The sequence below is a fragment of the Oncorhynchus masou genome, unplaced genomic scaffold (assembly GCF_036934945.1).
Source record: "Oncorhynchus masou masou isolate Uvic2021 unplaced genomic scaffold, UVic_Omas_1.1 unplaced_scaffold_2570, whole genome shotgun sequence".
NCBI classification, from domain to species: Eukaryota; Metazoa; Chordata; class Actinopteri; order Salmoniformes; family Salmonidae; genus Oncorhynchus; species Oncorhynchus masou.
Genome location: NW_027009013.1, coordinates 22980 through 48733, shown reverse-complemented (window position 1 = coordinate 48733; position 25754 = coordinate 22980). Strand labels below are relative to the sequence as shown.

The 25754-nt window shown below is 40.7% G+C and overlaps 1 protein-coding gene across 1 annotated transcript in view; it reads left to right on the top strand.

The window, feature by feature from the left end:
- LOC135533674 (protein phosphatase 1 regulatory subunit 12A-like) overlaps positions 1 to 25267 on the top strand; it is a gene marked incomplete at its 5' end in the record, with an annotated part of 33482 nt that extends 8215 nt beyond the window's left edge. Inside the window, 9 exons of the mRNA XM_064960947.1 lie at positions 4330 to 4420; positions 8535 to 8663; positions 9250 to 9432; positions 11770 to 11831; positions 14581 to 14644; positions 14985 to 15089; positions 15447 to 15497; positions 16624 to 16674; positions 20862 to 25267. Coding sequence (XP_064817019.1) covers positions 4330 to 4420; positions 8535 to 8663; positions 9250 to 9432; positions 11770 to 11831; positions 14581 to 14644; positions 14985 to 15089; positions 15447 to 15497; positions 16624 to 16674; positions 20862 to 20948 — 823 coding nt within the window. The remainder of the gene's footprint in view (positions 1 to 4329; positions 4421 to 8534; positions 8664 to 9249; positions 9433 to 11769; positions 11832 to 14580; positions 14645 to 14984; positions 15090 to 15446; positions 15498 to 16623; positions 16675 to 20861) is intronic.
- Positions 25268 to 25754: the final 487 nt, after the last annotated feature.

Below are 25754 nucleotides of genomic sequence, written 5' to 3'. Positions count from 1 at the left end.
CTGTCTAAATAAAACCCACTTACCTTTCTGTTTGAATAAATAAAACCCACTTACCTTTCTGTCTAAATAGATAAAACCCACTTACCTATCTGTCTGAATAAATAAAACCCACTTACCTTTCTGTCTAAATAGATAAAACCCACTTACCTTTCTGTTTGAATAAATAAAACCCACTTACCTTTCTGTTTGAATAAATAAAACCCACTTACCTTTCTGTTTGAATAAATAAAACCCACTTACCTTTCTATCTGTCTAAATAAAACCCACTTACCTTTCTGTCTAAATAAATAAAACCCACTTACCTTTCTATCTGTCTAAATAAAACCCACTTACCTTTCTGTCTGTCTAAATAAAACCCACTTACCTTTCTATCTGTCTAAATAAAACCCACTTACCTTTCTGTCTGAATAAATAAAACCCACTTACCTTTCTGTCTAAATAAAACCCACTTACCTTTCTGTCTAAATAGATAAAACCCACTTACCTTTCTATCTGTCTAAATAAAACCCACTTACCTTTCTGTCTAAATAGATAAAACCCACTTACCTTTCTATCTGTCTAAATAAAACCCACTTACCTTTCTGTCTAAATAGATAAAACCCACTTACCTTTCTGTCTAAATAAAACCCACTTACCTTTCTGTCTAAATAGATAAAACCCACTTACCTTTCTATCTGTCTAAATAAAACCCACTTACCTTTCTGTCTAAATAGATAAAACCCACTTACCTTTCTATCTGTCTAAATAAAACCCACTTACCTTTCTGTCTGAATAAATAAAACCCACTTACCTTTCTGTCTAAATAGATAAAACCCACTTACCTTTATATCTGTCTAAATAAAACCCACTTACCTTTCTATCTGTCTAAATAAAACCCACTTACCTTTCTGTCTGTCTAAATAAAACCCACTTACCTTTCTATCTGTCTAAATAAAACCCACTTACCTTTCTGTCTAAATAGATAAAACCCACTTACCTTTCTGTCTAAATAAATAAAACCCACTTACCTTTCTATCTGTCTAAATAAAACCCACTTACCTTTCTGTCTAAATAAATAAAACCCACTTACCTTTCTGTCTAAATAGATAAAACCCACTTACCTTTCTATCTGTCTAACTAAAACCCACTTACATTTCTGTCTAAATAGATAAAACCCACTTACCTTTCTGTCTAAATAGATAAAACCCACTTACCTGTCTATCTGTCTAAATAAAACCCACTTACCTTTCTGTCTAAATAGATAAAACCCACTTACCTTTCTGTCTAAATAGATAAAACCCACTTACCTTTCTATCTGTCTAAATAAAACCCACTTACCTTTCTGTCTAAATAAATAAAACCCACTTTATATCTGTCTAAATAAAACCCACTTACCTTTCTATCTGTCTAAATAAAACCCACCTACCTTTCTGTCTGATTAAATAAAACCCACTTACCTTTCTGTCTAAATAAATAAAACCCACTTACCTTTATCTGTCTAAATAAAACCCACTTACCTTTCTGTCTAAATAAATAAAACCCACTTACCTTTCTGTCTAAATAAAACCCACTTACCTTTCTGTCTGAATAAATAAAACCCACTTACCTTTCTGTCTAAATAAATAAAACCCACTTACCTTTCTGTCTAAATAAATAAAACCCACTTACCTTTCTGTCTAAATAAAACCCACTTACCTTTCTGTCTGAATAAATAAAACCCACTTACCTTTCTGTCTGAATAAATAAAACCCACTTACCTTTCTGTCTAAATAGATAAAACCCACTTACCTTTCTGTCTAAATAGATAAAACCCACTTACCTTTCTATCTGTCTAAATAAAACCCACTTACCTTTCTGTCTAAATAGATAAAACCCACTTACCTTTCTATCTGTCTAAATAAAACCCACTTACCTTTCTGTCTAAATACATTAAACCCACTTACCTTTCTGTCTAAATAGATAAAACCCACTTACCTTTCTGTCTAAATAAATAAAACCCACTTACCTTTCTATCTGTCTAAATAAAGCCCACTTACCTTTCTGTCTAAATAAATAAAACCCACTTACCTTTCTATCTGTCTAAATAAAGCCCACTTACCTTTCTGTCTAAATAAATAAAACCCACTTACATTTCTGTCTAAATAGATAAAACCCACTTACCTTTCTGTCTAAATAGATAAAACCCACTTACCTTTCTGTCTAAATAGATAAAACCCACTTACCTTTCTATCTGTCTAAATAAAACCCACTTACCTTTCTGTCTAAATAAATAAAACCCACTTACCTTTCTATCTGTCTAAATAAAACCCACTTACCTTTCTATCTGTCTAAATAAAACCCACTTACCTTTCTGTCTGATTAAATAAAACCCACTTACCTTTCTGTCTAAATAAATAAAACCCACTTACCTTTATCTGTCTAAATAAAACCCACTTACCTTTCTGTCTAAATAAATAAAACCCACTTACCTTTCTGTCTAAATAAAACCCACTTACCTTTCTGTCTGAATAAATAAAACCCACTTACCTTTCTGTCTAAATAAATAAAACCCACTTACCTTTCTGTCTAAATAAATAAAACCCACTTACCTTTCTGTCTAAATAAATAAAACCCACTTACCTTTCTGTCTAAATAAAACCCACTTACCTTTCTGTCTGAATAAATAAAACCCACTTACCTTTCTGTCTAAATAAATAAAACCCACTTACCTTTCTGTCTAAATAAAACCCACTTACCTTTCTGTCTGAATAATTAAAACCCACTTACCTTTCTATCTGTCTGAATAAAACCCACTTACCTTTCTGTCTGAATAAATAAAACCCACTTACCTTTCTGTCTAAATAAAACCCACTTACCTTTCTGTTTGAATAAATAAAACCCACTTACCTTTCTATCTGTCTAAATAAAACCCACTTACCTTTCTGTCTAAATACATTAAACCCACTTACCTTTCTGTCTAAATAGATAAAACCCACTTACCTTTCTGTCTAAATAAATAAAACCCACTTACCTTTCTGTCTAAATAAATAAAACCCACTTACCTTTCTGTCTAAATAAAACCCACTTACCTTTCTGTCTGAATAATTAAAACCCACTTACCTTTCTATCTGTCTGAATAAAACCCACTTACCTTTCTGTCTGAATAAATAAAACCCACTTACCTTTCTGTCTGAATAAATAAAACCCACTTACCTTTCTGTCTAAATAAATAAAACCCACTTACCTTTCTGTCTAAATAAAACCCACTTACCTTTCTGTCTGAATAATTAAAACCCACTTACCTTTCTATCTGTCTGAATAAAACCCACTTACCTTTCTGTCTGAATAAATAAAACCCACTTACCTTTCTGTCTAAATAAAACCCACTTACCTTTCTGTTTGAATAAATAAAACCCACTTACCTTTCTATCTGTCTGAATAAAACCCACTTACCTTTCTGTCTAAATAAATAAAACCCACTTACCTTTCTATCTGTCTGAATAAAACCCACTTACCTTTCTGTCTGAATAAATAAAACCCACTTACCTTTCTGTCTGAATAAATAAAACCCACTTACCTTTCTGTCTAAATAAAACCCACTTACCTTTCTGTCTAAATAAAACCCACTTACCTTTCTGTTTGAATAAATAAAACCCACTTACCTTTCTATCTGTCTAAATAAAACCCACTTACCTTTCTGTCTGAATAAATAAAACCCACTTACCTTTCTGTCTAAATAAAACCCACTTACCTTTCTGTCTAAATAAAACCCACTTACCTTTCTGTTTAAATAAATAAAACCCACTTACCTTTCTATCTGTCTAAATAAAACCCACTTACCTTTCTGTCTAAATAAATAAAACCCACTTACCTTTCTATCTGTCTAAATAAATAAAACCCACTTACCTTTCTGTCTAAATAGATAAAACCCACTTACCTTTCTGTCTAAATAGATAAAACCCACTTACCTTTCTGTCTGATTAAATGTAGATTTATAAATGTAGATTAATGTAGTTATATATTTATAAATATTGTCATATATTTATGAATTTAGTTAAATGTAGATGAATGTAGTCCTTATTATAAATGTAGTTAAATGAAGATGAATGTAGTCATATATTTATAAATGTAGATACATGTAGTCATATAGATTATAAATGTAGATGCATGTAGTTATATAGATTATAAATGTAGATGCATGTAGTCATATAGATTATAAATGTAGATGCATGTAGTCATATAGATTTATATATATAGTCGTATAGATTATAAATGTAGATGCATGTAGTTATGTTCTCCCATCTGATCCCGATGTGTGATGTCTAAATGGTGTGGTGTGTTATGGGTATTGTTCTGTGTTCCCCGGTCCAGATCCTACTTGACCCCGGTTCGTGATGAGGAGGCGGAGGCTCAGAGGAAGGCTCGATCCAGACATGCCAGACAGTCACGACGATCCACTCAGGTAGGCCCACCTTATTTATTTTTATTTCACCTTTATTTAACCAGGTAGGCCAGTTGAACACCTTTATTTAACCAGGTAGGCCAGTTGAACACCTTTATTTAACCAGGTAAGCTTGTTGAGAACAAGTTCTCATTTACAACTGGGACCTGGCCAAGATAAAGAAAAGCAGTTCGACACAAACAACAACACAGAGTTACACATTTTTTAACCACTCCACAAATTTCTTGTTAACAAACTGTAGTTTTGGCAAGTCGGTTAGGACCTCTACTTTATAATTCACTATATCACAATTCCAGTGGGTCAGAAGTTTACATACACTAAGTTGACTGAGCCTTTAAACAGCTTGGAAAATTCCAGAAAATTATGTCATGGCTTTAGAAGCTTCTGATAGGCTAATTGACATCATTTGATTCAATTAGAGGTGTATCTGTGGTTGTATTTCAAGGCTTACCTTCAAACTCAGTACCTCTTTGCTTAACACCATGGGAAAATCGAAAGAAATCAGCCAAGACCTCGGAATAAAATAGTAGACCTCCACAAGTCTGGTTCATCCTTGGGAGAAATTTCCAAATGCCTACAGATGTACCACGTTCATCTGTACTAACAATAGTGCGCAAGTATAAACACCATGGGACTACGCAGCCGTCATACCGCTCAGGAAGGAGACGCGTTCTGTCTCCTAGAGATGAACGTATTTTGGTGTGAAAAGTGCAAATCAATCCCAGAACAACAGCAAAGGACCTTGTGAAGATGGTGGAGGAAACAGGTACAGAAGTATCTCTATCCACAGTCGCTCAGAAGCCACTGCTCCAAAACTGCCATAAAAAAGCCAGACTACGGTTTGCAACTGCACATGGGGACAAAGATCGTACTTTCTGGAGAAATGTCCTCTGGAAAATTATGTAGATTTACAGAAGCAACATCTCAAGACCTCAGTCAGGAAGTTAAAGCTTGGTCGCAAATGGGTCTTCCAAATGGACAATGACCCCAAGCATACTTCCAAAGTTGTGGCAAAATGGCTTAAGGACAACACAGTCAAGGTATTGGAGTGGCCATCACAGCCCTGACCTCAATCCTGTCGAAAAATTGTGTGCAGAACTGAAAAAGCGTGTGAGCAAAGAGGCCTGCAAACCTGACTCAGTTACACCAGCTCTGTCAGGAGGAATGGGCCAAAATTCACCCAACTTATTGTGGGAAGCTTGTGGAAGGCTACCCGAAACGTTCGACCCAAGTTAAACAATTTAAAGGCAATGCTACCAAATACTAATTGAATGTATTTAAACTTCTGGCCCACTGGGAATGTGATGAAAGAAATAAAAGCTGAAATAAATCATTCTCTCTACTATTATTCTGACATTTCACATTCTTAAAATAAAGTGGTGATCCTAACTGACCTAAAACAGGGAATTTTTAATTGGATTAAATGTCAGGAATTGTGAAAAACTGAGTTTAAATGTATTTGGCTAAGGTGTATGTAGACTTCAGACTTCAACTGTAAGTCGGGATAATCCACTCAGGCAGACCCACATGCCTAGACATAGACCCACATGCCTAGACATAGACCCACATGCCTAGACATAGACCCACATGCCTAGACATAGACCCACATGCCTAGACATAGACCCACATGCCTAGACATGCCTAGACATATACAGTTAACCACATTTAAGGCTGGCTCGCCAGACAGTCAGGACCATCCACTCAGGTCAAAGCTCGTTCAGGAGAAGTATATTGTAGATCCACGTTGAGCCAACTGACATTCCAATTCCTACTGTAATCGTACAACTGACATTCCAATTCCTACTGTAATCCTACAACTGACATTCCAATTCCTACTGTAATCCTACAACTGACATTCCAATTTCTACTGTAATCCTACAACTGACATTCCAATTCCTACTGTAATCGTACAACTGACATTCCAATTCCTACTGTAATCCTACAACTGACATTCCAATTCCTACTGTAATCGTACAACTGACATTCCAATTCCTACTGTAATCGTACAACTGACATTCCAATTCCTACTGTAATCCTACAACTGACATTCCAATTCCTACTGTAATCCTACAACTGACATTCCAATTCCTACTGTAATCCTACAACTGACATTCCAATTCCTACTGTAATCGTACAACTGACATTCCAATTCCTACTGTAATCGTACAACTGACATTCCAATTCCTACTGTAATCCTACAACTGACATTCCAATTCCTACTGTAATCCTACAACTGACATTCCAATTCCTACTGTAATCCTACAACTGACATTCCAATTCCTACTGTAATCCTACAACTGACATTCCAATTCCTACTGTAATCCTACAACTGACATTCCAATTCCTACTGTAATCCTACAACTGACATTCCAATTCCTACTGTAATCGTACAACTGACATTCCAATTCCTACTGTAATCCTACAACTGACATTCCAATTCCTACTGTAATCCTACAACTGACATTCCAATTCCTACTGTAATCCTACAACTGAATTGAAATGTAATTGACCCCGGGTTGCTTTAGTTGGTGAAGTAGATCAGACCGCTGCTTAATAATCATTGTTTATACTATTATAGTAATAGTAGTATAATATAGTAATTATGACACGTTGATCTGACGTAACAAGAGGAATGGACTACATGGAATGGATTACAACACATTTACTGTAATCTGTTACTTTACCAGCTAAAATATTTTAATCGGATTACAGATGCTTTTGATAAACTAGATGATTACTTCTGAAAGAGGAAAAGTTTTTTTGTTGACACCTCTCTGTTTTCTCAAAGACATTCAAATCAGCATTGAAAACAGGTGCATATTTTTAAGTTTGTTCCATCTGACCACTGTGATGTCAGAGACCACTGTGATGTCAGAGACCACTGTGATGTCAGAGACCACTGTGATGTCAGAGACCACTGTGATGTCAGAGACCACTGTGATGTCAGACCAAATGTGTTTGATGAATCGTGTGAAAAAAGCAGGAATAGGCGTTTGTTATCTACAGTCCAAGCTATGTCTTCCAATTTAAAACAAATGTTTTACCTTTTATTTAACTAGACAAGTCAATTAAGAACAAATTCTTATTTTCAATGACAGCCTACCAGGGAACAGTGGGTTAACTGCCTTATTCAGGGGGCAGAACGACAGTTTTTACCTTGTCAGCTCAGGGGATTTGATCTTGCAACATTTCGGTTTCTAGTCCAACGCTCTAACCACTAGGCCACCCTGCCGCCCTAATGGTGTGACTGCTGTCGGCATCCATAGATTAGTAGTGGCGTTGTCTACGAGCGATAAGGATATCACTTATTATTGATATCTACATATTGATGTGACTCACACTGCTGCTCTTTCATTTAGCTGTTTTATGTCTTACGAATTGAGGTTGCTGTGTATTTTAACCCAATATAGATTGAATTGAGGTTGCTGTGTATTTTAACCCAATATAGATTGAATTGAGGTTGTATTTTAACCCAATATATATTGAAGAAGTGTAGGCTGCCTGTCAATCATTGTGCTCCATACTGTCAACAACGAAGACCAGGAAGTGGGGCTTTTATGGCTCAATCAAATTCATGCTGAATAGATAAAAGATCGATAGGCCTAATGGACAAGTGATCAAACTCACACACTTTTTATAGACTTAAAGGGGCAATCTGTAGTTTCTACATCCATTTTTGGACTTATAAATGAATGATATATATGTACCCATTTGATTCTGGAAGTATTTCACTTTAAGATGCCTAATGAGCTTAGTTCAACTGTTATGAGAGTTCAAAATAGAAAACCGTTTTTCAACCAATGTTTGTAAACATTGTATATGTAAACAGACATTGTACAGCCTCGTAACATGGTTAAAATGGCTGGCAATGCATCCGTAGTTATGTCAGTTCATCTGAGAGCGGTTCCATTTCTCCCTTTATTTGTTTCAACTGTGGATTCACCCTTTAAACAGCTTATAGAGATGCCAACAAAACACGTAAACAACAGGACTATTGAAAATAAGAATTTGTTTTTAACTGACTTGTTCAATAAAGGTTACATTTAAACATTTTAAATTATCAAAAAATTACTGATTTAACATGAGCAGCACCTTCTATCTGTTGTCCAATCAGGGCGTGACGCTCACAGACCTGCAGGAAGCTGACAAGACAATGAAGACAGCCCAGACGGACGAAGGGAGAGAGAAAACAAGGAAAGAGGAGGAGGAGGAGGCGGCCAATAAGAAGAGAGCAGAAGAGGGGGTGAGCGCAGTGTTTATACATGAGGGGGTGACAACATCATGCAAGTGACATCACCCACCACGGGACCTACTGTTGGCCAGGGTTTGACAACAGGCGGCCCTCGGGGCCTAAAGCGGCCCTCGGATGTTTTTTCTTGGCCTCCCCAAGGTTGTTGAAAAAATATATACAAAAATAACTTTAATTTAACTGAGGAAAATCTGTTCCTAAGTTTTCCCAGGAATAAAAGAGATGTGATCGTGTCTCAATGTAATCCAGGTATGAAATGATTGTTATTTTCAAATACAATCTCTATTTTGGGGCTTAGTTGTGGTCATCCACTCAGGTAAATATGGTTCCGTGGCTGAATCTACCCTGGGATTTTCTTGGTCAGTGGTATTGACGCTGCTGAGTTGTGTTGGTTGTGACTGTTGCACCTGTATGTTGGATGTGATCTGTGTTTATGTATTCTGTTATGATTATAGTATTATTGTGGTATTATTGTGGTATTATTGTGGTATTATTGTAGTATTATTGTAGTATTATTGTAGTATTATTGTAGTATTATTGTGGTATTATTGTAGTATTATTGTGGTATTATTGTCTTCAGGAGGTAAGCTGGAGGTCCCGTATCGCCAACCTGCAGAAGTCTGACCTGCTGGGACTGACTCAACCGGATGGTACCTCTCGCCCCCCGACCTCTAGCCAGGAGACTAGTGGAGGGGAACGTGAGAGCGACCGTATCGCCAGGGAGAGACGGAGGACCAGGAGGAGAGCTCAGAGGGCCGGAGAGGTGAGTGCATTGTAATCTGTCATAGCCATGCTTTATAACCAGGGGTTAGAACTGTTACAGGGAACAGAACCAAAAACAGGAGGGGAAAAAACTATAATGTTCAAGGAACAGAAACAGAACCAGGAACGAAAGTGATCTATACTGTTACAGAACTGTTGTTTTAAAAGCATGGGAACCGGTTAATTACGTTATTTCAAGTTCTGGGCATTTGTTTTGTCCTACCAAAAAACGCAACAAAGTGTCTATGCAAAACACCCCCTCTGTCACTCAGAAACTTGTTCCAGTGTCTGTGCTTGTTTAGGCTACCTGCCGTTCCCCCCTCTGAAACAGGCTACTGTAGCCTCTCCCCCATCTGAACCCCAGGTTACTGTAGCCCCTCCCCCCTCTGAAACCCAGGCTACTGTAGCCCCTCCCCCCTCTGAAACCCAGGCTACTGTAGCCCCTCCCCCCTCTGAAACACAGGCTACTGTAGCCCCTCCCCCTCTGAATCACAGGCTACTGTAGCCCCTCCCCCTCTGAATCCCAGGCTACTGTACTGACGTGACAAGCATTATTCAGAAGATAGGGAGAGAGATTTTTGGATTAACTAGTACAAGCACTATAGGCTTAGTGATCACGTTTCCCTTGGATTTCTTAACTAGAAAAAGGTAAGAAGTGTTTTTAATTCTGGTGTCGCTCTGCACACAAAATATTGTTAGCTAGTTAGCTCAAAAGACATTCAACGTTCCTCCATAGAAGCCTCTAAGTATAATTCTGTGGACCTAATTCAGATAATGATGTCATAACAAGATGCCCAGTGCTTCAAGCCTCTTCCTCAACCCTTTCTTGCTCTCTCCTCACCTGCAAAATTTCAGTTGCGTCTTGCTCCATAGACTACACGTGTGTGTCCATCATGCATCTGAACAACTAGCTTGCCGGCTTCATCTGCACTGATTGGTCTAAACAACTAGCTGACCTCCATCTGCACTGATTGGTCTAAACAACTAGCTGAATCCATCTGCACTGATTGGTCTAAACAACTAGCTGAATCCATCTGCACTGATTGGTCTAAACAACTAGCTGACCTCCTCCGTCTGCACTGATTGGTCTAAACAACTAGCTGACCCCCATCTGCACCGATTGGTCTAAACAACTAGCTGACCTCCATCTGCACTGATTGGTCTAAACAACTAGCTGACCTCCATCTGCACTGATTGGTCTAAACAACTAGCTGACCTCCATCTGCACTGATTGGTCTAAACAACTAGCTGACCTCCATCTGCACTAATTGGTCTAAACAACTAGCTGACCTCCATCTGCACTGATTGGTCTAAACAACTAGCTGACTTCCATCTGCACTGATTGGTCTAAACAACTAGCTGACCTCCATCTGCACTGATTGGTCTAAACAACTAGCTGACCTCCATCTGCACTGATTGGTCTAAACAACTAGCTGACCTCCATCTGCACTGATTGGTCTAAACAACTAGCTGACTTCCATCTGCACTGATTGGTCTAAACAACTAGCTGACCTCCATCTGCACTGATTGGTCTAAACAACTAGCTGACCTCCATCTGCACTGATTGGTCTAAACAACTAGCTGACCTCCATCTGCACTGATTGGTCTAAACAACTAGCTGACCTCCATCTGCACTAATTGGTCTAAACAACTAGCTGACCTCCATCTGCACTGATTGGTCTAAACAACTAGCTGACCCCCATCTGCACTGATTGGTCTAAACAACTAGCTGACCTCCATCTGCACTGATTGGTGAAGTCATTTAATGAGCTAAACGTGTAAAAATAAAACTGTTAATTTCACAGGTTAAAAAGGAACCGAAAGGAACGATATAAACCGGTACTTTTTGGGGGTTCAAACCGGTTCAGAACTTTATATTGCTGGTCAGAACAGTGAAGAGAATGGTTCTATTCAGAACGAAACGATTTGTAAATAATGTAACCCTATTAAAACCTTGCTCATAAGGATGACATCGCCGTCATATATGGGCAGCAGGAAGCAGAGCAGTTAAGAGCTTTGGGCCAGTAACCAAAAGACGACTAGGTAAAATATCTCTCTGTTCCCTTGAGCAATGCTCATAGCCCTTATTTCTCCTGCAAGGTGAGTGCATGAGCTAGTCCTGGTTATAACCTTTCAACAGGGCATTATAACCTGTCATAGTCCTGTTTGTAACTGGTTACTAGGTTTATATCCTGGTAATAACCTGTCGTAATGAGGTCATTGACATCCATAATGAGTGGTTATAAGGTTACTAGGTTTATATCCTGGTAATAACCTGTCGTAATGATGACATTGACATCCATAATGTATTGACCTGCTGATGTCTGTGGTCTTGTAGACTGATGACAATGAGCCCAGTGGAGAGGAGGGGTTTGGAGGCAGTGGGCGCGCCAGCACCAGGTATGGATCTGACCTTTACACTGAACGGTCCTGTTTCCTCATTATAATGTCTCTGTCCTGTTTCCTGACTGTCGTTATAATGTCTCTGTCCTGTTTCCTGACTGTCATTATAATATCTCTGACCTGTTTCCTGACTGTCGTTATAATATCTCTGACCTGTTTCCTGACTGTCGTTATAATATCTCTGACCTGTTTCCTGACTGTCATAGTAGTGAGTCATTATAATATCTCTGTCCTGTTTCCTGACTGTCGTTATAATATCTCTGACCTGTTTCCTGACTGTCATAGTAGTGAGTCATTATAATATCTCTGACCTGTTTCCTGACTGTCATAGTAGTGAGTCATTATAATATCTCTGCCTTGTTTCCTGACTGTCATAGTAGTGAGTCATTATAATATCTCTGACCTGTTTCCTGACTGTCGTTATAATATCTCTGACCTGTTTCCTGACTGTCATAGTAGTGAGTCATTTTAATATCTCTGTCCTGTTTCCTGACTGTCGTTATAATATCTCTGACCTGTTTCCTGACTGTCATAGTAGTGAGTCATTATAATATCTCTGTCCTGTTTCCTGACTGTCGTTATAATATCTCTGTCCTGTTTCCTGACTGTCATAGTAGTGAGTCATTATAATATCTCTGTCCTGTTTCCTGACTGTCGTTATAATATCTCTGACCTGTTTCCTGACTGTCATAGTAGTGAGTCATTATAATATCTCTGTCCTGTTTCCTGACTGTCGTTATAATATCTCTGTCCTGTTTCCTGACTGTCATAGTAGTGAGTCATTATAATATCTCTGTCCTGTTTCCTGACTGTCATAGTAGTGAGTCATTATAATATCTCTGACCTGTTTCCTGACTGTCGTTATAATATCTCTGACCTGTTTCCTGACTGTCATAGTAGTGAGTCATTATAATATCTCTGTCCTGTTTCCTGACTGTCGTTATAATATCTCTGACCTGTTTCCTGACTGTCATAGTAGTGAGTCATTATAATATCTCTGTCCTGTTTCCTGACTGTCATAGTAGTGAGTCATTATAATATCTCTGTCCTGTTTCCTGACTGTCATAGTAGTGAGTCATTATAATATCTCTGACCTGTTTCCTGACTGTCGTTATAATATCTCTGACCTGTTTCCTGACTGTCATAGTAGTGAGTCATTATAATATCTCTGTCCTGTTTCCTGACTGTCGTTATAATATCTCTGTCCTGTTTCCTGACTGTCATAGTAGTGAGTCATTATAATATCTCTGTCCTGTTTCCTGACTGTCATAGTAGTGAGTCATTATAATATCTCTGTCCTGTTTCCTGACTGTCATAGTAGTGAGTCATTATAATATCTCTGTCCTGTTTCCTGACTGTCGTTATAATATCTCTGACCTGTTTCCTGACTGTCGTTATAATATCTCTGACCTGTTTCCTGACTGTCGTTATAATATCTCTGACCTGTTTCCTGACTGTCATAGTAGTGAGTCATTATAATATCTCTGACCTGTTTCCTGACTGTCATAGTAGTGAGTCATTATAATATCTCTGTCCTGTTTCCTGACTGTCATAGTAGTGAGTCATTATAATATCTCTGTCCTGTTTCCTGACTGTCGTTATAATATCTCTGACCTGTTTCCTGACTGTCATAGTAGTGAGTCATTATAATATCTCTGTCTTGTTTCCTGACTGTCGTTATAATATCTCTGACCTGTTTCCTGACTGTCATAGTAGTGAGTCATTATAATATCTCTGTCTTGTTTCCTGACTGTCGTTATAATATCTCTGACCTGTTTCCTGACTGTCATAGTAGTGAGTCATTATAATATCTCTGTCCTGTTTCCTGACTGTCATAGTAGTTAGTCATTATAATATCTGTCCTGTTTCCTGACTGTCATAGTAGTGAGTCATTATAATATCTCTGTCCTGTTTCCTGACTGTCGTTATAATATCTCTGACCTGTTTCCTGACTGTCATAGTAGTGAGTCATTATAATATCTCTGTCCTGTTTCCTGACTGTCGTTATAATATCTCTGACCTGTTTCCTGACTGTCATAGTAGTGAGTCATTATAATATCTCTGTCCTGTTTCCTGACTGTCGTTATAATATCTCTGTCCTGTTTCCTGACTGTCATAGTAGTGAGTCATTATAATATCTCTGTCCTGTTTCCTGACTGTCGTTATAATATCTCTGACCTGTTTCCTGACTGTCATAGTAGTGAGTCATTATAATATCTCTGTCCTGTTTCCTGACTGTCGTTATAATATCTCTGTCCTGTTTCCTGACTGTCATAGTAGTGAGTCATTATAATATCTCTGTCCTGTTTCCTGACTGTCATAGTAGTGAGTCATTATAATATCTCTGTCCTGTTTCCTGACTGTCATAGTAGTGAGTCATTATAATATCTCTGTCCTGTTTCCTGACTGTCGTTATAATATCTCTGACCTGTTTCCTGACTGTCATAGTAGTGAGTCATTATAATATCTCTGTCCTGTTTCCTGACTGTCATAGTAGTGAGTCATTATAATATCTCTGTCCTGTTTCCTGACTGTCGTTATAATATCTCTGTCCTGTTTCCTGACTGTCGTTATAATATCTCTGACCTGTTTCCTGACTGTCGTTATAATATCTCTGACCTGTTTCCTGACTGTCATAGTAGTGAGTCAATATAATATCTCTGTCCTGTTTCCTGACTGTCGTTATAATGTCTCTGACCTGTTTCCTGACTGTCGTTATAATGTCTCTGACCTGTGCTTTACCCAGGTCTGACGTGTCATGTAACGACTGTATCGACAGAGGAGGCTCTGAGACCAACGATTACAAGAAGGTAGGGACATGGAATAAAGTTTGAATGGTTGGAAGGGTCTAGTCAATATTTGGGAGTCTCATCCTGTTTGTTTTCAGACTCTCTCTCTCCATGTCTCCCGCTCTCCTTCTCTCTCTGTTTCCATTTCCTGCTCTCTCTTCCGCTTTCCTTCTCTCTCTCCTTCTCTCTCTGTTTCCATTTCATGCTCTCTCTCAAATGGATTGGCATTGTTTTTGCTATATTTGCTATATATATAGTGGATGAAATTCTATTACAAACATTGCTTGTTATAGTATAGTGGATAAAACATTTAAAAAAAAAAAATTTGTATGAATGAAAATGTAATGTCTTTCCGTCCCAGCTGTTTGAGGTGGTGACCAGGGAGAATGGTCAACTCCAGACTCAGCTGCAGGACACCCAGAGGACCGTCTCTCAGACTAGACTGGACCTGGACAAGGCTACCCAGGTCTCTCTCTCGCTCACTCACTGACTCACCCCCCCCCACCCCCCGCCCCCAGAGTGGACAAGGCTACCCAGGTCTCTCTCTCGCTCACTCACTGACTCACCCCCCACCCCCGCCCCCAGAGTGGACAAGGCTACCCAGGTCTGTCCCTCTCACTCACTGACCAACCCCCCCAGAGACACACAGAACATCCCGGAATGACAATGTGGAGACGGCTCCGACGTAACATACACTAACATATATACGTTTCATAGTGACCGTGATAAACAGTCTCCTACAGCCCTTCAATTGAACTGCATACTGTATAACACGTTTTGACATGGACAATGTTTCTGCTGGTCTGTGTGTTGTATCCTACAGAGACAGGAGCGCTTCAGTGATTGTTCGGCAATGCTAGAGATGGAGAAGAAGGTAAGTCTCTCCTTCCTGCCGTGTGTGGCTTGTGTTGTGTTATATGTACAGTAACTAGTGTCAAACACCTGATGCTGAGCCTGGCCTCATGACTGGCTACTGCTGCCTGAAACACTTTCTACATTCCTCTCTCTGTCAATGTCTCTGTCTCTCTGTCTCTCTCTGTCAATGTCTCTGTTTCTCTGTCTCTCTCTCTGTCAATGTCTCTGTCTCTCTCTCTGTCAATGTCTCTGTTTCTCTGTCTCTCTCTGTCAATGTCTCTGTTTCTCTGTCTCTCTCTCTGTCAATGTCTCTGTCTCTCTTTCTCTCTCTGTCAATGTCTCTGTTTCTCTGTCTCTCTCTCTGTCAATGTCTCTGTTTCTCTGTCTCTCTCTCTGTCAATGTCTCTGTTTCTCTGTCTCTCTCTGTCAATGTCTCTGTCTCTCTTTCTCTCTCTGTCAATGTCTCTGTTTCTCTGTCTCTCTCTCTGTCTCTCTGTCTCTCTCTCTGTCAATGTCTAAGTTTCTCTGTCTCTCTCTGTCAATGTCTCTGTCTCTCTTTCTCTCTCTGTCAATGTCTCTGTTTCTGTCTCTCTCTCTGTCAATGTCTCTGTTTCTCTGTCTCTCTGTCTCTCTCTGTCAATGTCTCTGTTTCTCTGTCTCTCTCTCTGTCAATGTCTCTGTTTCTGTCTCTCTCTCTGTCAATGTCTCTGTTTCTCTGTCTCTCTCTCTGTCAATGTCTCTGTCTCTCTTTCTCTCTCTGTCAATGTCTCTGTCTCTCTTTCTCTCTCTGTCAATGTCTCTGTCTCTCTTTCTCTCTCTGTCAATGTCTCTGTTTCTCTGTCTCTCTCTCTGTCAATGTCTCTGTTTCTCTGTCTCTCTCTCTGTCAATGTCTCTGTTTCTCTGTCTCTCTTTCTCTCTCTGTCAATGTCTCTGTTTCTCTGTCTCTCTTTCTCTCTCTGTCAATGTCTCTGTTTCTCTGTCTCTCTTTCTGTCAATGTCTCTGTTTCTCTGTTTCTCTGTCTCTCTCTCTGTCAATGTCTCTGTTTCTCTGTCTCTCTTTCTCTCTCTCTGTATCTGTCAATGTCTCTGTTTCTCTCTCTATCTCTGTCAATGTCTCTCTCACGCTCTCTCTGTCTCTCATCAGGAGCGTCGGATGTTGGAGCGGCGTGTGGCTGAGCTGGAGGCAGAGTTGAAGGTGAAAATATATCATCTCACATGGGTTCAAATAGTATCCAAAATCTTTCAAATCCATTATTTGGGCTTGATTGAGATTGCCTGTTGCAATGGAACCAATAGAAAAGCCGTTTGCTAAACGCTCAAAGTATTTGAAAGATGAGCAGAAAGATGAACAGTAAGATGAGCAGTATTTGAAAGATGAGCAGTAAGATGAGCAGAAAGATGAGAAGTAAGATGAGCAGTATTTGAAAGATGAGCAGAAAGATGAGCAGAAAGATGAGCAGAAAGATGAGCAGAAAGATGAGCAGTGTTTGAAAGATGAGCAGTAAGATGAACAGTAAGATGAGCAGTATTTGAAAGATGAGCAGAAAGATGAGCAGTAAGATGAGCAGAAAGATGAGCAGAAAGATGAGCAGAAAGATGAACAGTAAAATGAGCAGAAAGATGAGCAGTGTTTGAAAGATGAGCAGTAAGATGAGCAGAAAGATGAGCAGTAAGATGAGCAGTATTTGAAAGATGAGCAGTAAGATGAACAGTAAAATGAGCAGAAAGATGAGCAGTATTTGAAAGATGAGCAGTAAGATGAACAGTAAGATGAGCAGTATTTGAAAGATGAGCAGTAAAATGAACAGTAAGATGAGCAGTAAGATGAGCAGAAAGATGAGCAGTAAGATGAGCAGAAAGATGAGCAGTAAGATGAACAGTAAAATGAGCAGAAAGATGAGCAGTATTTGAAAGATGAGCAGAAAGATGAGCAGTATTTGAAAGATGAGCAGTAAGATGAACAGTAAGATGAGCAGTATTTGAAAGATGAGCAGTAAGATGAACAGTAAGATGAGCAGTATTTGAAAGATGAGCAGTAAGATGAGCAGAAAGATGAGCAGTAAGATGAACAGTAAAATGAGCAGAAAGATGAGCAGTATTTGAAAGATGAGCAGTAAGATGAACAGTAAGATGAGCAGTATTTGAAAGATGAGCAGTAAAATGAGCAGTGAGATGAGCAGTGAGATGAGCAGACAGATGAGCAGTGAGATGAGCGCTAAGATGAGCAGTGAGATGAGCGCTGATATGAGCAGTGAGATGAGCAGTGAGATGAGCAGTGAGATGAGCGCTGAGATGAGCAGTGATATGAGCAGTGAGATGAGCAGTGAGATGAGCAGTATTTGTAAGATGAGCAGTAAAATGAGCAGTGAGATGAGCAGACAGATGAGCAGTGAGATGAGCGCTAAGATGAGCAGTGAGATGAGCGCTAAGATGAGCAGTGAGATGAGCAGTGAGATGAGCGCTAAGATGAGCAGTGAGATGAGCAGTGAGATGAGCAGTGAGATGAGCAGTGAGATGAGCGCTAAGATGAGCAGTGAGATGAGCAGTGAGATGAGCAGTGAGATGAGCAGTGAGATGAGCAGTGAGATGAGCGCTAAGATGAGCAGTGAGATGAGCAGTGAGATGAGCAGTGAGATGAGCAGTGAGATGAGCAGTATTTGAACCCAGCATTTATTCCACACAGACACTGCATGCACATGCCTGATTACTGCTCACTGCTTCTTTCACAGCTTGTGCTGCGAACCACCAGTGTTGTAGGAGTACGTTGAGACGAAATTTCACCCTATTCCCTATATAGTGCACTACTTTTGTCAAGGGCCCTATAGAGTACCAAGGTATGACTCACAATACCCATAAAACCTAGCAGTCAAATAGGGAAATGGTTCCAATTGTTTTTCCACCATTCATTTTCCCATAAGGGTTCTTAGAAACACTGATAACTGGATCCTCTCTCGGACAATGTGGCTAATATTTAAGACCCAAACTGATCCTAGATCAGCACTCCTGATACTAAGACGCTTTGGGAACCCAGGCTCAGGGTGGTAGATCACTGGTACTGCTGTCCAATGGTCCTCCTTTCTCTCACATGTATTTCAGTCCAACAAACAGCTGAAGTCAATGTTAATTAGTTTTCAGCCCAACAAACAGCTGAAGTCAATGTTAATTTGTTTTCAGTCCAACAAACAGCTGAAGTCAATGTTAATTAGTTTTCAGCCAAACAAACAGCAGAAGTCAATGTTAATTAGTTTTCAGCCAAACAAACAGCGGAAGTCAATGTTAATTAGTTTTCAGTCCAACAAACGGTGGAAGTCAATGTTAATTAGTTTTCAGCCAAACAAACAGCTGAAGTCAATGTTAATTAGTTTTCAGCCCAACAAACAGCTGAAGTCAATGTTAATTAGTTTTCAGTCCAACAAACAGCTGAAGTCAATGTTAATTTGTTTTCAGTCCAACAAACAGCTGAAGTCAATGTTAATTAGTTTTCAGCCAAACAAACAGCAGAAGTCAATGTTAATTAGTTTTCAGCCAAACAAACAGCGGAAGTCAATGTTAATTAGTTTTCAGTCCAACAAACGGTGGAAGTCAATGTTAATTAGTTTTCAGCCAAACAAACAGCTGAAGTCAATGTTAATTAGTTTTCAGCCCAACAAACAGCTGAAGTCAATGTTAATTAGTTTTCAGTCCAACAAACAGCTGAAGTCAATGTTAATTAGTTTTCAGTCCAAGAAACAGCTGAAGTCAATGTTAATTAGTTTTCAGTCCAACAAACAGCAGAAGTCAATGTTAATTAGTTTTCAGCCAAACAAACAGCGGAAGTCAATGTTAATTAGTTGTCAGTCCAACAAACAGCAGAAGTCAATGTTAATTAGTTTTCAGTCCAACAAACAGCAGAAGTCAATGTTAATTCGTTTTCAGTCCAACAAACAGCAGAAGTCAATGTTAATTAGTTTTCAGTCCAACAAACAGCGGAAGTCAATGTTAATTAGTTTTCAGTCCAACAAACAGCGGAAGTCAATGTTAATTAGTTTTCAGTCCAACAAACAGCGGAAGTCAATGTTAATTAGTTTTCAGTCCAAGAAACAGCTGAAGTCAATGTTAATTAGTTTTCAGTCCAAGAAACAGCGGAAGTCAATGTTAATTAGTTTTCAGTCCAACAACCAGCGGAAGTCAATGTTAATTAGTTTTCAGTCCAACAAACAGCAGAAGGTCAATGTTTGCGTCCCAAATGCTACTTATTTGGTAAAACGTAGTGTACTTGGTATACCAAACATAAGGAACACACCTTCCTAATATTGCCCTCAGAACGGCCTCATTTCGTTGGGTCACGGACTCTACAAGGTGTCGAAAGCGTTCCACAGGGATGCTGGCCCATGTTGACTGCAATGCTTCCCACAGTTATTTCAAGTTGGCTGGATGTCCTTTGGTGGATGGACCATTCTTGGTACACACAGGGAACTGTTGAGTGTGAAAAACCCAGCAGCTTTGCAGTTCTTGAAAAGCTCAAAAAGGTGCACCTGACACCTACTACCATGCCCTGTTCAAAGGTCCCTACTACCATACCCTGTTCAAAGGTCCCTACTACCATGCCCTGTTCAAAGGTCCCTACTACCATACCCTGTTCAAAGGCACCTACTACCATACCCTGTTCAAAGACACCTACTACCATACCCCGTTCAAAGGCACCTACTACCATACCCTGTTCAAAGACACCTACTACCATACCCCGTTCAAAGGTCCCTACTACCATACCCCTGTTCAAAGGCACCTACTACCATACCCTGTTCAAAGGCACCTACTACCATACCCTGTTCAAAGACACCTACTACCACACCCTGTTCAAAGGTCCCTACTACCATACCCTGTTCAAAGGCACCTACTACCATACCCCTGTTCAAAGGCACCTACTACCATACCCCTGTTCAAAGGTCCCTACTACCATACCCTGTTCAAAGACACCTTACTACCATACCCTGTTCAAAAGCACCTACTACCATACCCTGTTCAAAGGTCCCTACTACCGTACCCCGTTCAAAGGCACCTTACTACCATACCCCTGTTCAAAGGCACCTACTACCATACCCTGTTCAAAGGCACTTAAATCTTTAGTCTTGCCCATTCACCATCTGAATGGCACAAATACACAATCCATGTCTCAATTTTCTCAAGACTTAAAAATCCTTCTTTAACCTGTCTCCTCCCCTCCATCTACACTGATAGAAGTGGATTTAACAGGTGACATCAATAAGGGATCATAGCTTTCACCTGGATAGTCTTTGTCATGGAAAGAGCAGGTGTTCTTAACGTTTTGTATACTCAGTGTGTAGGGTGCATTGGCTGCATCTATCATCAGTTTCTCAGCCAATAACAACGCTGTTCCTCTAGGTGCTCGGTGACCTGAGAGCTGACAACCAGAGGCTGAAAGACGAGAACGGAGCGCTGATCAGAGTCATCAGTAAACTCTCCAAATAGACGGAGAGAACGAGATACAACAGGGATGCCCCCTTGCTTCCTCCCATCATCCCTCCCTCCTGTCCATCCACTCCTCTCAGTGCCAAAGAACAAGAGGGAGAGAGAGGTGGCGGGGGGGGGAACAGATGAAGAGCAGCAGGATAATTTTTTTTTTACCTTTATTTTACCTTTATTTTACCAGGCAAGTCAGTTAAGAACAAATTCTTATTTTCTATGACGGCCTGGGAACAGTGGGTTAACTGCCTGTTCAGGGGCAGAACGACAGATTCTGTACCTTGTCAGCTCGGGGGTTTGAACTCTCAACCTTCCGGTTACTAGTCCAACGCACTAACCACTAGGCTACACTGCCGCCCCAGAATGTGGTAATCTAAACAGCTTCACCTGATTGATTGTGACGTCTCTTGTTCCTTCGTCCTCCTGACCGGTCGCCGTGGCTTGTTGTTTGTGTGTGCCTTATGCCCACTTTGAGGACAGCCATGACAACTGTGGTCATGACAACAACTCGCATAGCAGCAACGAGACGTGACAACAGCCAAATGCCCATAACGTTGTGCACCAGGGAGAAAAACACCAATATTCACACAGACATATATATTCTACACACACACACACACACACACACACACACACACACACACACACACACACACACACACACACACACACACACAGAAACACACACACACACACACACAGAAACACACACACACAGAAACACACACACACACACAACACACCCTTCCATGCACATTGGACCGGTCCAAGGCATCTTGTTCCCTCTACATCGACTCCATCCATAACATGGATCTATACCATAGACCATACCCTGAATCTATTCCATGGATCATACCCTGGATCCATACCCTGGATCTATACCATAGACCATACCCTGGATCTATACCATAGACCATACCCTGGATCCATACCCTGGATCTATACCATAGACCATACCCTGGATCCATACCCTGGATCTATACCATAGACCATACCCTGGATCTATACCATAGACCATACCCTGGATCTATTCCATAGACCATACCCTGGATCCATACCCTGGATCTATACCATAGACCATACCCTGGATCTATACCCTGGATCTATTCCATAGACCATACCCTAGATCTATACCCTGGATCTATTCCATAGACCATACCCTGGATCTATACCCTGGATCTATTCCATAGACCATACCCTAGATCCATTCCATAGACCATACCCTGGATCCATACCCTGGATCTATACCATGGATCCATACCCTGGATCTATTCCATAGACCATACCCTGGATCCATACCCTGGATCCATACCATAGACCATACCCTGGATCCATACCATAGACCATACCCTGGATCCATACCATAGACCATACCCTGGATCTATACCCTAGACCGTACCCTGGATCTATACCATAGACCATACCCTGGATCCATACCATAGACCATACCCTGGATCTATACCCTAGACCATACCCTGGATCCATACCATAGACCATACCCTGGATCTATACCCTAGACCGTACCCTGGATCTATACCATAGACCATACCCTGGATCCATTCCATAGACCATACCCTGGATCCATATCATAGACCATACCCTGGATCCATACCATAGACCATACCCTGTATCTATACCCTGGATCCATACCCTAGACCATACCCTGGATCCATACCCTGGATCTATACCATATACCATACCCTGGATCTATACCCTAGACCATACCCTGTATCCATACCCTAGACCATACCCTGGATCCAAACCATAGACCATACCCTGGATCCATACCCTAGACCATACCCTGGATCCAAACCATAGACCATACCCTGGATCCATTCCATAGACCATACCCTGGATCTATACCATAGACCATACCCTGGATCCATACCATAGTCCATACCCTGGATCCATACCATAGACCATACCCTGGATCCATACCATAGACCATACCCTTGATCCATTCCATAGACCATACCCTGGATCTATTCCATAGACAATACCCACACCATAGACCATGCCCCGGATCCATACCTAGACCATACCCTGGATCTATACCATAGACCATACCCTGGATCGATTCCATAGACCATACCCTGGATCCATTCCATAGACCATACCCTGGATCTATACCATAGACCATACCCTGGATCCATTCCATAGACCATACCCTTGATCCATTCCATAGACCATACCCTGGATCTATTCCATAGACAATACCCTGGATCCATTCCATAGACCATACCCTGGATCCATTCCATAGACCATACCCTGGATCTATACCATGGATCCATACCCTGGATCTATTCCATAGACCATACCCTGGATCCATACCCTGGATCCATACCATAGACCATACCCTCGATCCATACCATAGACCATACCCTGGATCCATACCATAGACCATACCCTGGATCTATACCCTAGACCATACCCTGGATCTATACCATAGACCATACCCTAGATCCATACCTAGACCATACCCTGGATCCATTCCATAGACCATACCCTGGATCTATTCCATAGACCATACCCTGGATCCATTCCATAGACCATACCCTGGATCCATACCATAGACCATACCCTGGATCTATACCATAGACCACACCCTGGATCCATACCCTGGATCTATTCCATAGACCATACCCTGGATCTATACCCTGTATCTATTCCATAGACCATACCCTGGATCTATACCCTAGATCTATTCCATAGACCATACCCTAGATCTATTCCATAGACCATACCCTGGATCTATTCCATAGGCCATACCCTGGATCCATACCCTGGATCTATTCCATAGACCATACCCTGGATCATTCCATAGACCATACCCTGGATCTATTCCATAGACCATACCCTGGATCTATACCTTATACCATACCCTGGATCTATACCCTAGACCATACCCTGGATCCTTACCATAGACCATACCCTGGATCCATACCATAGACCATACCCTGGATCCATACCATAGACCATACCCTGGATCCATTCCATAGACCATACCCTGGATCTATACCCTGGATCTATTCCATAGACCATACCCTGGATCTATACCATAGACCATACCCTGGATCCATACCCTGGATCTATTCCATAGACCATACCCTGGATCTATACCATAGACCATAACCTGGATCTATACCATAGACCATACCCTGGATCTATACCCTGGATCCATACCCTGGATCCATTCCATAGACCATACCCTGGATCCATACCCTGGATCTATACCATAGACCATACCCTGGATTCATACCCTGGATCTACATCCTGGATACATACCTCTTAATCTGGTAGTGTCTTTCATCAATGTGTTTTGAACCCACCACTCCTCCTCCTCACACACTACTAAAGTCCACATCCCAAATAGCACCCTATCCAATATGTAGTGGATTACTTTAGGGCTCCAGTCAAAAGTAGTGCACTAAATAGGGAATAGGGTGCCTTTTGAGGACGTTTCCAGACCACAGACACACTCCATGCTCCTTTAAATGACCACAGACACACTCCATGCTCCTTTAAATGACCACAGACACACTCCATGCTCCTTTAAATGACCACAGACACACTCCATGCTCCTTTAAATGACCACAGACACACTCCATGCTCCTTTAAATGACCACAGACAGAGCAGTCTGTTGACCACTGCACTTTACTTACAATCAGGCAGGCAAAGCTAAGCGATCACAGATCAGTGCAGCACCAGGCAAAGCTAAGCGATCACAGATCAATGAAGCACCAGGCAAAGCTAAGCGATCACAGGTAAGTGAGGCTTCGCCACCATCCTGAGTCATACTATACAAAACAGCTCGTCTCCTACACGAATCTGCATCCCAATAATCTCTCCTATCTCCTGATGTGTGCACTCCGTCACACATGTAAAAGTATTGGATAGGTGCAGGCCTGGGCTTCAAGGGGGTTTCTCCGTGTTCTTTGTACCGGGATGCATAGGACACCCTCCTCAGGTTTCTATTGGCTAGGAAGGAGGGGGGGAGAGCTAGTTTACCACCTCAGACCTGATGATAGAGACTTGCTGTTCTGGAAAAGCCTATATGCTATGCATTGTTTTTCATTATTATTATTATCATGATAAAATATTATTTTCATATTTTTTACATTTATCTGATGTCAATCTCTCTCGCTTTGAAAGGGAGGCAAGTTGTTGGTTATCTATATTATATTACACATGTATAAATAAATTAGATTAGTCATGAATGAATAATAACAGCCTTCAGAAGTGAAGTCCATGTGTGCCCCCCCCCATGTTGGTCTAATATATTAAATGATGACGGAACCTAATAAACGATGTGTGTGTGTCTGCATCCAGTGTTTGATTTCATTCTCTGTCTGTCTCCAGGGGTTGACTGTCTCCAGGGGTTGACTGTCTCCAGGGGTTGACTGTTAATCTGTCTCCAGGGGTTGACTGTCTCCAGGGGTTGACTGTTAATCTGTCTCCAGGGGTTGACTGTTAATCTGTCTCCAGGGGTTGACTATCTCCAGGGGTTGACTGTTAATCTGTCTCCAGGGGTTGACTGTTAATCTGTCTCCAGGGGTTGACTGTTAATTTGTCTCCAGGGGTTGACAGTCTCCAGGGGTTGACAGTCTCCAGGGGTTGACTGTTATTCTGTCTTCAGGGGTTGACTGTTAATTTGTCTCCAGGGGTTGACAGTCTCCAGGGGTTGACAGTCTCCAGGGGTTGACTGTTAATTTGTCTCCAGGGGTTGACTGTTAATCTGTCTCCAGGGGTTGACAGTCTCCAGGGGTTGACTGTTATTCTGTCTTCAGGGGTTGACTGTCTCCAGGGGTTGA